General features: G+C 36.3%; 1 protein-coding gene and 1 long non-coding RNA gene across 2 annotated transcripts in view; one reads left to right on the forward strand and one right to left on the reverse strand.

The window, feature by feature from the left end:
• STK17B (serine/threonine kinase 17b) overlaps positions 1 to 13,639 on the reverse strand; it is a 36,311-nt gene extending 22,672 nt beyond the window's left edge. Inside the window, exons 1-2 of the mRNA XM_021074823.1 lie at positions 13,354 to 13,639; positions 3,666 to 3,831 (exon numbers count right to left, since the gene is read on the reverse strand). Coding sequence (XP_020930482.1) covers positions 3,666 to 3,787 — 122 coding nt within the window. The 5' untranslated portion in view covers positions 3,788 to 3,831; positions 13,354 to 13,639. The remainder of the gene's footprint in view (positions 1 to 3,665; positions 3,832 to 13,353) is intronic.
• Positions 13,021 to 14,122, forward strand: LOC102157527. Its single transcript, XR_002339022.1, has 2 exons — positions 13,021 to 13,110; positions 13,323 to 14,122. It is a non-coding gene; the product is annotated as an uncharacterized LOC102157527 (long non-coding RNA).

Genomic DNA, 14,989 nt, shown 5'->3' on the forward strand with positions numbered 1-14,989 from the left:
AACATTTTTATCATAATTTTCAGAGGACTTAGGAAAAAAAGCAAGTATTTATTTTCTATTCTAAAATGCTGTCACTTAGAAATATCAAAAATAATATTTAAGACATAATGTTCCTATACCAAAAGTAACAGAAACGTTGAAGAAAAATTTAAACCCATCACAACAGTTCTTAATTCATACCCTAAAAAGGCAAGGCTGACTAGATTTCCCAGCAGCTAAAAGGTCTAGTTGGTTACCCTTCTACATTCTAGAACAGACAATAAAATGTGAGAGGAGGGGGGGAGGGTAAGCCACAAAGGAAGCTGACGTTTATTTCTGCATCTGCCTCACCCTTCTAACCACAAGAAGTCCTATGAAACCTTGCTTCTGTTGGGGGAGGGGTGGAAAAAACTTACCCAACATGTTAAAAAACAGGAACAATGCAAAGTTTTTTGAGAAGAGTCAAAAGTAAACTGTTAACCTTTACATATTTTCTTCTAATTTGCTAAAGAAAAATAAATTATAAAACACTAACACCTTAAAATTAGTTAAAAAAAGATTTATAAAGATATAATTTTGTAATCACCATATGATAGAATGACAGAATTAAATGTTTATATGCTTCAAAATGTACAAACCTCAGAAGAAACAAGACCGTGCTCCTAATTTTCATTTTACAAAAGCATGGGATAATATCAAAATTGGTAAAATACTGAAAGAATTTAAAGCAAGTTCATGGAAGGTGAAAGGTCTTGATTTCCAATTTATCAACGTTTACTAACTAGACTAATTAGACATATCAATATTCACCATGTGACTCATTAGCTCATACCCATTAAAAGAAAAAAGTCAGGTCTCTTTCATGAAGATATTAGAAGATGAAATATTAGCAATCTGAACTTGTTTGCATCAGATTCTATCATGGGTTTCTGCCCTAAAATGTTAAGAAGTTCACCAAATCAAGGTTATGACTGATTTATGGCACCCCATTTACAAAATAATTTAATATTTAAATGCTGTTCTCATAAATGTTTAAGTTCTCCCAGACTCTCAAAAAAAGGTCTGTCTAGCTCCCACAATATCATTTATATTGCAAAGTTAATTTAATACATGTATGCAAATTTACTCATCAGAATGGTAATTTAGGGAACTCCTGCTATGGCGCAACAGGATCCACAGCGTCTTGGGAGCACTGGGACGCGGGTTCCATCCCTGACTTGGCAAAGTGGGTTAAAGATCCAGCCTTGCTGCAGCTGAGGCTTAGGTTACAACTGTGGCTCAGATCTGATCCCTGGCCTGGGAGCTCCATATGCCACCCAGAGGCCAAAAATGAAAAAAAAAAAAAAATCATTTAGAAAAATGGAAAAGAATGACCTTTATTGTGTATTCTGGTCAAGGTTCTGAATATTCAACTACCTGCTGAAAGCAATTCCCAAACATTTTTGCAATATTAGGAAACTTGGAGATATCTAGTCCACCCTTCTCATCTTAAAGGAAAGGAAATCACACAGCTGGTAGTTCATACAACTCTAGATCCTGAGTAATGGCAAGATGACTGATTTCCAGCTTAGCCTGTTTTTACTTACATAGTATGTGATGCTATGTAACACATATCTGACATGGCTGTTGGAAAAAAAAAAAAAAGATAATTCCTAATGGAATCTTAGTCTACCTCAATAAAGTTTTTGTTGTATTTTGTTGTAGATGGTAAGATACTGACAATATTGTGTCCATTCTGGGCTTTCTCATTTTAAGACTGATGATGAAAAATGCAAAGTGGACCAGAAGAGGATAAACTGGATCAGGAAGGCTGTAGGGAAATCAGGTCCTAAGATGAGCCTTTAAGGTGGTCCAGAAGAGGATAACTGGATCAAGGAAAGCTGTCGGGAAATCAGGTCCTAGATGGCACTATTTAGTTATATATTCAAATCTCTGAAGGATTTTTACGTGGACATTATATACAGCCACAAAAGGAGAACTATGTATATTGGGTACAGATTAGCAGAATAGAAAACAGAATTCTGTTCCTAAGAGTAGCCCACAAAATAGAACAGACGCATTCTGAGGTGGTGAGTTCCTCATCAGGAAAATTATAGGAAAGATTGCCGCACTGCATAAAAAATTACATTAGAAGATCACTGACCACTGAAGTTCTTCCAATGCCAAGATTTTATGACTATTTAATGAATACTGAGGAGTAGGCAACTAAAAAAACATACTGTTTCCTGTTACAATGCAAAGAGATATAATTATAGATTTATAACTAAAGAATTTATTGAAAACATCCTGAAAGATTCAAAAAGCTGTATCTCTTAATAAACCAATAAAACAGTCAAATATTTTGCACACATAATTAAATAAAATATGTAGGAATTATGAAATATGCTTTCACATTTCGTTCTTAGTCTAATGAGGAAGACATGATTATCCTTATTTTGCAAAAGCAAGACTATATTTAATATTTGACAAGTGAAACAGCCAGGACTTGCCTTCACCCTTGACGTGAAAGACCACCAAGAACAGAATTACTTGCCGTGGTTCAGTCAATTTTTGTTTTCACATTGAGATTTTCAAAGATAAAAATCAATCACACTATTTTACTGTACATCTATCAATGCAAACATGGACTTAAAACCATTTCAACATAAAAATCAAACTGAAGATAGAAAATGATCACCATCTTCCAACTTTTTGTTAAGTGGTTTTTGGGTTTTGTTTGTTTGTTGGGGTTTTTTGTTGTTTTTGCTGTTGTTTTGTTTTTGGCTGCACCCACGGCATATGGAAGTTCCAGTGCCAGGGATCAAACCTGTGCCACAGTTGCGGCCTTTGCTGCAGCTGTGCCAACGCCGAATTCTTTATCTACTATGCCACAAGGGATTTCCAAGTGTTTTTAATTTAAAGCTCAAAAAATGCTGAATATATAACAAATTATTTGGTATATTTTTTGTCACTTTGATATATATTAAAACGGTAGAGCTAAATGATCTCATAATCTCAGGTCACTCCTTGATCTTAAGGAATTTACACCGTGGTTAAACCAAAACAGATTAGTATTAGTGTAAATGCAGGTTTTACTTACAGAACATGCATTCTTTGTCACATGGAATTATACTATCAAATATGAGTTAATTCATTTTGTTTAGAAAAGAGGAGAATCTCCACATTTATTTTTTTTAGCCTAGCACAATATCCTAAGAATTGAAATTTTTTTATTTAACAAAAATTTACATAGCATTCTACTAAATAATTTACAAATATTAACTAGTTTTGTCCTCACAACAACCACATAAATAGATATAATTATCTTCATCCCCACTTCTCAGATGAGGAAACTACAGACCTGAGAGGTACAGTAATTTTATGTAATAGCTCATAAATGGCAGAGCCCAAATTTGGATGTGGCAGTCAACCCTCCTAAGTTGCCTCTTCCCATGTACAGCCTCAAATAAGAACCCTGACCCCCTACCATGCTCTGAAGCCAGGTAGGATGTATCATTTATGCTCACTAATCCTCCATGGATTTGATTTCCACGTCAGTTAAAATTAGACTCTGTACAATATCAGCTGAAATGTTGACTTTTCTTTCTAATCATTGCTAAATAATGACCAAGTGAGTTTTATAAAAGTACAGACAGAGAAATCCTAAATGTGAATTTAAATAGCATATACATCAAAAGTTTCCTTACCTTCCTAGCTCTTTAGATGTAAGTGTATAAAAATTATTAAAGTTATCCATTTTCATTGGAGTTTGAGGAGTTGTAGTTAGCAAGCCTGAAATACTTCGGCAATCAAATCTTCTCCTTGACATGTTAGACGACTCCCAGATATGCTTCTTCAGTCACTTATTTTTACCTATTGAAAAAAGAGAAGATGCAGGATACAACTTAAGTGCAATTAAGAAAAAAGAAAGATGTTATCTCAGACCGGATGTACGCTATACTTTACAGCTGCATATATAGCCATAAGATACAAAAAAAAAAAAAAAAAAAAAGATTTCAGAGCATATTCCACCACAAAGGAAGAGAAACAAAGTATACACATAAATTGGAACCACCTCTATAGTAACTGAACTAAGTTAACTGACTTCATTTCAAAATAAAACTATTGAAAAATCCTATAAGTCTTTGCAAATCCTTTTTTAAAAAAGCTATAATAAAATTTTAATTCAAGCAATCATTCAATTTTATTTTTAAACTCTCATTTTAAAGTTATATCTTCACATAAAATAACACATCAAAGTAATGATTATTCATTTTAACTTCACATGGCAAACAAATGTGGTGGTAAATTATGAATGACTATAAGAAATAGACTTGTTTCATAGATCTTAGAGGCAGAACTTAGCATAGGGTCTGCCATGTATGAAGAGCTCTATAATTCTGGTGGATGAGTGAGTGACCAACATAAAGCCTGATTCTAGAGTTCTAATCTGTATCTAAGCTCATATTTATCTGGAAATTTGATATCTATGAATATTCAGTTTTAAAATTAAAACTACTATTTTATATTAACTGACTTTATATATTAATAGCAGACTATATATTTTAAGATATTTCTGACTTTCTGCTATGCTTATCTAATAAAAGATCCAGTACTATTCTTCTAGCTCTCTCTTATAATAACTCCCTAGGCTTTTGTTCCTTCTCTGCCATATTTTTCCTCCCTTTATTTCACACTTGACATGTTCTGTTCATTTTACCTTCCTAAATTCAAATGCCAACTATATTCAGCATAACGGAGCAAAATAAGCAGTGTGATTAGAGGTTTTCAGTTTCTGTATTTTCTTGGTTTTATTCTGAAGTCAACGTTTTTTTTTTTTCTCTAAGTCCCTTGATCTTTGGAAAAACAAAGCATGAACTAGTTTGGGGAGTACATCTCTAGTATTCCAATTGCAGCAGTGCAGCATTATGAAAATAACATTTGGACTGCATCACATCTGGGTCTGCATTCCACTTAACCATTGTATCAGCTATGAGATATTTAACCTTGCTACCATTATGGGCTAAGTTATGTCCCTCCTCTCAAAATGCATGTGTTGAAGTCCTAACCCCTCAGTAGCTCAGAAAGTAACTATACTTGAATAAAGGCCTTTAATGGGTAATTAAATTAAGACTGAGGTCATTAGGATAGGCTCTAGTCCAACAGGATAGGCGTCCTCATTAAGAGATGAGACCATGTGAAGACACAGGGAGAAGGCCATTCACTAGCCAAAGAGAAAGGCCTCAGGAGAAGCCAACCCTGCTGACACCTTGATCTCAAAATTCTACTCTCCAGAATTGTAAAAAAAATAAATTTCTATTCTTTAACTCATCCAATCTATAGAACTTTGTTATGGCAGCCTAGCAACTCATATAGCTATGAAAGGAAGAAAGGAAGGAAGGAAGGGAGGGAGGAAGATTTCAAATGTGTAGGAAAGAATACAAATATAACAAACACTTGGGTTTTTCCGTTTACTACTTTGCTATATTTTGTCTAAATTAAAAATAAATACGACATTATAGACACAGTTAAAGTCAGTTCCTTCTTCCCATCCTGCTAGCATTAGGTAGGAGAGCTTCTTGTTTCCTTGCTGATACTTGCTCTATTCAGACTTAATTTTGTCTATTTCTAGTATGATGAAGGTGAAATGGAATTTTATGATTTACTTTGTATTTTTCTGATTACTAGTGAGGAAAGTTTCAATTCTGCTGCCTGTAAAATATGGCTAAATAATAGAATCTATCCTTTAGAGCTCTAAATACTAAAAAATTAAAATATGATGACCTCATATAGAAAGACCCTGGCACAGTGCTGGATGAAGACCCTGGATGAAAGAACACTATGATAGTTCGATAAATAAATACTGTTAATATTCTACTGAAATATACTCTCCACAGTCCTCTGCCATTGTGGAATAGCTCTACCCTATTTCTACATACAAAACTCTCACCCCAAATTAGCTTAAACTCAATTCTTATATTCTGTCTTTTTTTTATTCTGTTTTGATCAACTATTTGTATACTTTCTTAGCTTGGATGGCACTTGGCTTCATTGGTCATATTGTCCTCTCTGAAAAATCAATACAGTTACCAGTTTCCATGCTTGACCTTTCTTGGGGGTGGGAGGTCATTTTTGGGCTCTTAGATGTTCTTCCTAAATTTAAAAGTCTATGAATTTGCATGCTTATGATCACATTTATGTTATGCACTTATATACAGAAAGAGGGGATAAACCTGCATCACAGCCACAAATTGGGCTACATTCCCAACACTGTCCCAAATCAGGCCTTGGGAAACATATAGACACTCAAATAGACAGATTATAAGCTCTTGATTCTAATACGGTCACCTCATCTAGCATCTAGAAACTAAGATGTTTATCTCCTGTTGTAATATATCATCTGAAAAGTGATAAATTCATAAGAGTCTAGTATAACTAGGATATATTTCTACTCTCAAGTTTCAAGAGTCAGTATGGATTTTAGATGCAGTCAAAGACATGTTTAATGAAGTATGATTTATAATACTGAAAAAAATAAAATATTTGTAGGATGAATGAATCTCAAAGTCCAACAAAAGGGAAATGGTTAAATAAAACTAAACAATAGGATATTACATAACCTAATTAAAATTGTACAGTCAATTTTTAACTCATAATATTAAATGAAAAAAAGGAAGATAAAACTACATATGGTATGATAATTTTGTTACATGAAATATATAGGAATTCCCTTCATGGCTCAGTATCCATGAGGATGTGGGTTCAAACCCTGGCCTCATTCAGTGGGTTAAGGATCCGGTGTTGCCATGAACTATACTGTAGGTTGCAGACATGGTTTGGATTTGGTGTTGCTGTGGCTGTGGCATAGGCCAGCAGTTGTAGCTCTGGTTCCAGCCCTAGCCTGGGAATCTCCATATGCTGCAGGTGCAGCCCTAAAAAGACAAAAAAAAAAAAAAAAAAGGCGAATATATACATGTTATATTAATTTTGACATATGTTGTATAATTTTGTTAAATATAAAAGCAAACAGAAGAAATACTAGAAAACTATGGCAAAATATTAACAGTGGCTATTTGACTAGTGAGATTATGGCAGTATTTATATTTTTCTTTGTTTAAGTTATTTATACCAAGCCAATGTAGACAAAAACTAATAAATGCCTTTGGGTAAAATATATGACTAGATTCTAAATGCAGAAACTTACCCATCTGTAAGAGCAAAACATATTTCTTTATACATTAAGGGTTCACCTGGCTGGAAGGTCATGAGCCATTACTGCGCAAGTTTATAAAGCCTCAACATTTTCTCTGCATTTATTTAGAGCAGATGGTGTTCATTATCCAAATAACAGATTTGTTCTTATGAAAAGACCATAAGCATTTAGGGTAAATACTAAGCAAGAATTAATGCCTTGTTTAATACTGCATAGAAAAAACAAAATTACAAATCCTGAATTAATGTCATAGTTACAATCCTACATAATGAATAAAAATTTGTAACCTTAAGATAAATGTTAGTACAGAGAAAGACAACTATCTTATGAGATCACTAATATGTGGAACATAATAAAGAACTATACAGGGGAACTTGTCAACAAAACAGAATCACACTCAAAGATTTTGAAACCAAACTTAATGGTTACCAAAGGGAGGGATAAGTGAGAAGTTGGGATTGATATATACACACTATTATATATGGAATGGATGAGACAAGAACCTACTCTATAGCACAGAGAAATTTACTCAATGCTCTATAGTGACCTATATGGGAAAATAATTTGAAAAGGAACAAATATATGTATATGTATAACTGATTCTCCTTGCTGTATACCTGAAACTAACAACACTGTAAATCAACTATACTCCAACAAAATTTAACTTAAAAAACCAAACCAGAGAATAGTAAAATAAAAGAAAATAAAATACAAAAATAATTTTTTGAATTGGGATACATTTCATTCTAGCTCTGAATATACAAGCCATATCTCAGAAAAAAAGAAAAGCACATTTCTGAACATTGAACCTTAATCTACCTACTTATTGCTAATATGCCTACATTGCAAACTGCTTTAGGCATCCATATAGCATCCCTTAAGTACATCTTCCAACTATTTACTGTACTTGCAATAGTTGTCACAGCCTAGATATTTTTCTATTTCCTCCCCTTTGGCCAGTTTTGCACACAACGGAGGAGCAAGAATGTCCCCTCTGTCCACCAAACCCTCTCCAAACATCTTGTTGCCCTTCACATAAGATTTAATCCTTGAGTCCATGAAAGTTATCAGTCAATTCTCTGTCTCTCCTTGCATCTTCCTAAATATCCCACCAAATTTTCTTCAATAAACAATTGCAAATCTTTTCTTGTTTTCTGCCATAATTCACAGACCTAAAACTGATTCTAAATTACCACTATTGTCTCACTCCATTTGGAATTCATTTCTTAACACTTTGTTAGGCTATACTAATAAAAAAAATCTCAAGGAACTTAAGTAAATTTATGTGTGTTAGCGTGTAGACACACAACTATAGATAAAATTAAGCATGAAAAACAGTAAGAGGACAATAAAAGGAGGAAAGAAACAAACTTTCAATTACATGGTACAACTAGAAATAATAGTACCTCAAACTTATTGCCAAAGCTTTTTTTCATTAACTCCCATTACAATAATTAGAATAAGAATTCAGATATAATAATTACAATAAGAATTCAGTGAAGAAAGGAAGAGAAGGAAATGTTAGGTTTGACTTGGGCCTTAATTTACTTGAGAAAGTAAATGTGATATGATCAAAACTAGGACGTACAACCCCTATAAAGCTCTAAATAGCTCTATTTAAAAAAATAGTCATCATAATATTCACTTCAAAGTTATTAAATAAAAATACTTTATAAAATAGAATACATAACAGTAAATTAAAAATATCTAGAGAATTCAATTGTCTCCTTTGATCCCTACATTATTAGCTCCCTACAAGTTCAAGTTCTTAGACCGTGACATACAAAAGCCTTTGAGACCAGGTACACAGAAGTTTCACTTCCTTTCACACTCATATCTCAAATTTGCTTCCACAACTGAGTTATACTTTTCTGTCCGAACATCCCCTCTACCTTTCCTTCAATGGCTAATTCTTCTAATGCATTCTTCTTACCTCAACAAAGAATGTCATCTCCCCCAGGAAGCTTTGCCTAAAACCCACAAGTTGCGTTAAATGCCTCTCCTTTATGCTTCAAATAGGAGGACCCTTAACGTACCTCTTTACCTCAACATGTAACATGTTAGTGTTTAAAGGGCAGCAATGCTTTACTTTTGCATCTAAATTCTCAGTGAGATGTCTGGCACCTGGGAAGAATTTTTTTAATGTCTGATGAACTGAATTGTTAAGAATTATGAGATGTAGAAAGAAGAATTTTTAGGTACATATCTTCAAGGGGTTTAGCAGAATTTGAGAACCACCTTGAAATTATAATATTGGAGCTTCAAATGTAGTTAGTCTCTACTTAATTCAGTATTTGGCTAAATAAAATAAGAACTATTTTAAATTGCAAATAGAAGTAGACGCAAACTATTGCATTAGGAATGGATAAGCAATGAGATCCTGTTGTGTAGCACAGAGAACTATGTCTAACCACTTGTGATGGAACATGATGGAGGAGAATGTGAAAAAAAGAATGTATATAAATGTATAGCTGGGTCACTTTGCTATAGAGAAAAAATTGACAGAATACTGCAAATTAAATATAACAAAAAATTTTTTAAATAAACAAATTGCAAATAGACAATACCAGTCCTAAACAGGATAGCCACAAAGTCTGGAAACATGGATAAAATTATTATGTCATATATAGTAATATAATACCAACAGACCATTTATTTTATATTTACCTATCTTTCCAGAATAGATAGCCACTTCAGCTAAGAACATCAATATTTTAAGAGCTACCTCAATCAGGAAATTCAGATACTTGTCCTGCCAAGAACTGATAAATCTAGATCTTTATGAAATAAATTTGAAAGGCAATAGGAAGCAAAGTAAGGCACAGTATTACAGGGAAAAATCTCTTCCTTTCTCCATCAGCATTTCTAGCTACCAAGTTTTCCAAGGAAACAGAGGAACTGGAGATTTCTTTATCTAGAACCCATCAAAATAAAGGAAGAACTTTCTGCTAGTGTGGCAGAGGATCCATTTTTAAGTAGTCATAGATTAGAGGCAAAGGAGTTGATGTAGGGAAAGGGATGATGATTATTTTCAATCTCAAGGAAGACACTATTCCTTATACATATTTTACTAACAGGTTTGTTGGTTTGTTTGTTTTTTTAAGATTGAATAGAAAGTATAATTCAAGAACATAATCACAATTGGAAGCCAGGTAACTGACTCTAGTCTAACCAGTCTAGTGTATACTATCCAAGGGCTAAAGTCCCAGGTAATGACCCTAGGCCTCATTCTGTGTCGTGACAGTAAGGTCAGGTGCTGTCTCTTCTACCTACAGAAGGGGAATTAAACCCTATAATTGTGAACCAGGATGGAAAGATGTTGAAAAAAGGAAATAAAGTGGGCCATCAAACATACAGGGCTTGTCATTCATCAGATGGAAAATTAAGTTTCTGTTGTCAAATAAAGTACTATTTACTTACACCATCACCAAAATGATATTTATTCAGTAAGTATTGCAATGCATAATGGCATATGATCCTAGGCTTAAAGATGAAACTATCACCTCACTGTTAAGATTGAAATTTTTAAATGCTTAAAATATAACTATGTCCTCTTTTGAAGAAGTTGCAAAGGTTTAGGGGTGTATCAACACATGTTGCATATACATATTAAAAGAAACTAATTTAGATTTTTTTAAGGGGCACTGAAGTTCACAGTTAAATGTATTTGGGGAAAAAGGGATAAATAAATCAAAGAAAAAATTAACAAAGTGTGTTCTTGAAAATTGCCACATTTGTCACACATATTTATATAAAATGTTTGTAACTTAATTACTAAGTATAGTTGTTAATTGAAATTGCCAAAGAAATATCCTTTGATAATACTCTATCATAGAATATAAAATACTTAAAAATAAAATCACTAAATTTTGTCATCAATGTTGTGGAAAACTAAAATAACTAAAATGTTTAAAGTTTTCACAAGTGGAAGGCAAGTACATAAATGACTGTTAATATTTCTGACACAATCAATACCCACAGAACACAAAAGAATTCTAAAAAAAACCATGAATCAATCAAAATCCTTTAACACTAGTACATCTAGAAGCACTATTCTACCTAACTGCCAATTTTTTACAGGAAATATGCATTTCAATATAATATACATGCAATTGTAAGACAATTTTAAGATTAAGTAAAAGTGTTAGTAATTGATTTCCTTGATTCTTAGGTTTTAAATTGGGTCTCTAAGAAAAAAATGGGAATTTTAGTAAAGAAATTATCTCATAATTATCAAACAGCTTCAAAAATGAAGATTTTAAAATATGTTTAAATGTTTACTTAACACGTAATACATTGTCAGTGGAAGCTTTAAGATAAAATTGTTTGGAAACATGCCATAACATGCCTGTACCTTCTTCAGCTTTGTTATTAATATGCTGACATAGTGATCAATTAGTCATTTCAACTTTCCTAAAAACTGATTCTATCTTAACCAAATTGTAATTCACTATTCAATGAGCCCAAGAGAAACTGCAACCATTCTGTCCATTCACAAAAAAGAAAGGCCCTCGACAACACAAATTTTATTTTAAAACTTGAATATATTTCCATGTAAATATATTTAACTTCGATTGTAGACCCATCATTTAGAAAAATGCTATAAAATGTATAATATATGCATTGAAAAATAAAGCAGCTATTAATACTACAAATATTAAAATATTAGAAAATTTTACAAAAACTGAACATCTGCTCTTAGGAGGATTAAAGGGGAAGAGGAGAGGTTTTAAACTAGGACACTGCTTCTGTGGACCAGTTTTCAAAAACACACGATTTTATGGGTATGTGGTTTAATATTTATAAAACAAACACTTTAGAAGTGGTTGAAAACTATTTCTGCACAGTTAACTATAAAACTATAAAATGATGTACCAATGCCAAAGTAGATTTATCATCTTTTCCTTTAAGAAAATGGTGCTCCCGGGCTCAAAATGCCAGGTTACATATGCTGCCACTTGCCCAGCCATCTCAGTAGACCATGCTGTCTCAGCCCACACATTCTCAAAAGCTTGAGAATCTAAGATCTTGAGAATCACACCATATGAAACATCACTGCGTATCATTGGTACCACGGACGTAAACATTACGTTGGCAAAACAATCAGTGGATGTGATAAACGGACCTAGTATAATTGAAATTTGATCAGTATGTGGTTTCAAAATATTGTTTTTCTTAATTTCAATTGGCAAAGTGATGTTGAAGTACCTCTAATTCCATTCCAGACATGAGAAGAACTAAAGTCAGCTACCAGCTGCCATAAAGTCTCTTTCAACTTTGTCTCCACTTATCCCTCTGAGGGGACTCAAATGAAATGCTTTTCCGTACATTAAAACAAAGAGCTGGGTAATTGTCAAAATAGTTGTTTGTATAGTTTGAGGATGGGTCGTTGTACACTTTGAGGTTTACATAGTGTCAAAATAAAATCAGATCGCCGAAGACCACTGAAACGACTGCAATTTGACTTCTCTATTCAATACCTTTAAAAAACTGTTGACAAGCAGTAACTGAAAATGCCCCACAAGATGAGCACAAACTTTTTCCAGACGAAAGTCAGCTGTGAACAGGACGTGCCCATGAGTCCAGACGTGAACACGTCCTGTGACCCCCATCACAGCTGTGAACTCGGGAGGGACCTGAAGGAAGGACCACGTCGACGCGACGTGGAAGGGACGCAAGTAAGCCGGTCGCAAAGGGGGCCCCCGCGGGACGCGCCCGGGGGAGAGTCTGAGCCGGGCAGGCTACAGCACGCGCAGACACACGAGCGCGCGCGCACACACACACACACACACACACACACACACACTCTCTCTCTCTCTACACACGGGCCGAACTCCTCGGGCTGGGCTGAGAAAGGTACTGGGAGGACCACCGGTCGCCGCCGGCGCCGAACCCGAGGGAATCCGGGAAGCAGAACTTCAGCCGAAACACGGCGAGAGGTTCGGAGCAGTCGGGGCACCTGAAGGGCGTTGGTGTGTGAGCCCATCTTCCCCAGGCTAGGGGTCCGAGGGGACCCTGGATCCGCCCACAACACCTGGACCTCCCTCCCCTGGACCCCTCCCACATTAGGGGGGTCTCTGTTCCATGGGTAAAGGGGGCCGATTCAGGGGACTGGAGTCGCAGCCCCGAGCCCACCCGCCAATCCTCGCAGGACCGCGACGCGCGAGGCGGAAGACACTGACCGCTCGGGCCGCAGCAGGTTCCTTCGCGGCCGCCCCCTCCAAGGGGGCTCCCGTTCTGCCCCACGTCGGTGGCCACGACAGGACGCGTGCTCCAGTTCTATCCCGGTGAGGTGCCGGATAGCTCCGAACGTGGCAGGACCCACTTTTATTCTTCCGGACAACGGCCAACAGTTGTGACCCGACCTCCCCGTGAGGTGGCTCCCGGCGACGGCAACGAAGACGGAGACCGGAGCTTACAGTTGAGGTTTGAAAACTGCAGCCGCCTTGCAGGGCAGTGCTGTAGGCTAGAACCCACCCCCTCGGAAGGGAGAGCCAATCCGAACTCGCGTGGAGGGCTGGGCTGTCACGTGTGGGCGGGGCGGGGCGCCGGGGCGGGGCGCCGGCACAGGGCGCGTGCTGCAGGGCGGGGCCTCGGCGGCAAGGGGGGTGTGGCCGGCGCCCAGCAATCCGAAGCTGGGAGGAGCTTCGGAGCAGGTGGGGTGCTCCAGTAATTGCTGCGACCGAGGAGTGAGGCAGGCGCTGCCAGGGACCCCTCAGGGGACTGCACCCGGTCTTCACACAGGGAGTGAACTTCTGCAGACGGGAGAGGGAAAAAGCAGTTAGTTGCTGCTTTCAACTCATTCCCAAACTTTTGTGCCTCTTTCCTAACTCTTCCTAGTCATCTTCCTTATCACCTGAAACCAGGTGGCCAGTGGAGAGCCCCATATACTATAACTTTGCAAATATCAACATCGCTTGGGATTTATGGAACTTGGGCCCCACCACTAAGTCCACTTCAGCGAATTGAGTCCTTCTGAGGCATGGCTGAAGGCAGTTTTAGGAGAGTGCAAATAAGATGTTTTGCTGTTTTTTGCCTATAGGTATCTAAGGGAAAACGGGAAAGCATCTCAGCAAACCATTCAGGATGTTATCTTTTGAAGAGAATGAAAAATTTGAAAGTCCTGTGCAAGGCACAGTTGAAGTTTTTTGGTTCTATATAATCTAGGATTGGTTTGCAAAGTATACTTACAATAATTGTAGAGGACTATTGGGGAAATATATTGGGAGGGGAATGGTTCTTTTTCAAAAGACTTCAACACTCAAACAGCATTTAAAGAGGAGGTTTTCTGTACAGCACAGAAAGATGAGTGTGATTGGGTCACTTCGTTGTACAACAGAACATGATGAAACATTGTAAATCAACTATTCTTCAATAATAAGGAAAATTTTTAAAATAAAGTTTTCTTTTTCTATCCCAGTAAACCAAGCAAATTCCCATCGAGCCATCCATTTGTTTTTCCATACTGTATTTTCCCCAAGATAAGTACATAAAATGCCCATCATTTACTCAAATCTCCTTTTTACTTAACTGACTCCTCCCATTTAATGTGTCTATTCCCTAAACCTTGTCTCGGAGTATTTTGCTTCCATCTATCTAGTTTCTGGTTGCCAACAAATGGATTGACCAGAGAAGCCTAAAGTTAGAACAAAGGGGGGAAAAAAAACCCTGGAAGTTGAAATGGACTTTATGGCTGTCATTATCTAAGAGTCCACAAACAGCGAGTGTTCCCATCTTTTCTTTTAAGAACAAGGGGGCAGTTCCTAAAAGTCTCAACACCAGCACTGGAACCAGTAACTTCCAGAATTAACAGGACTG

This window comes from Sus scrofa, chromosome 15 (assembly GCF_000003025.6).
Source record: "Sus scrofa isolate TJ Tabasco breed Duroc chromosome 15, Sscrofa11.1, whole genome shotgun sequence".
NCBI lineage: Eukaryota > Metazoa > Chordata > Mammalia > Artiodactyla > Suidae > Sus > Sus scrofa.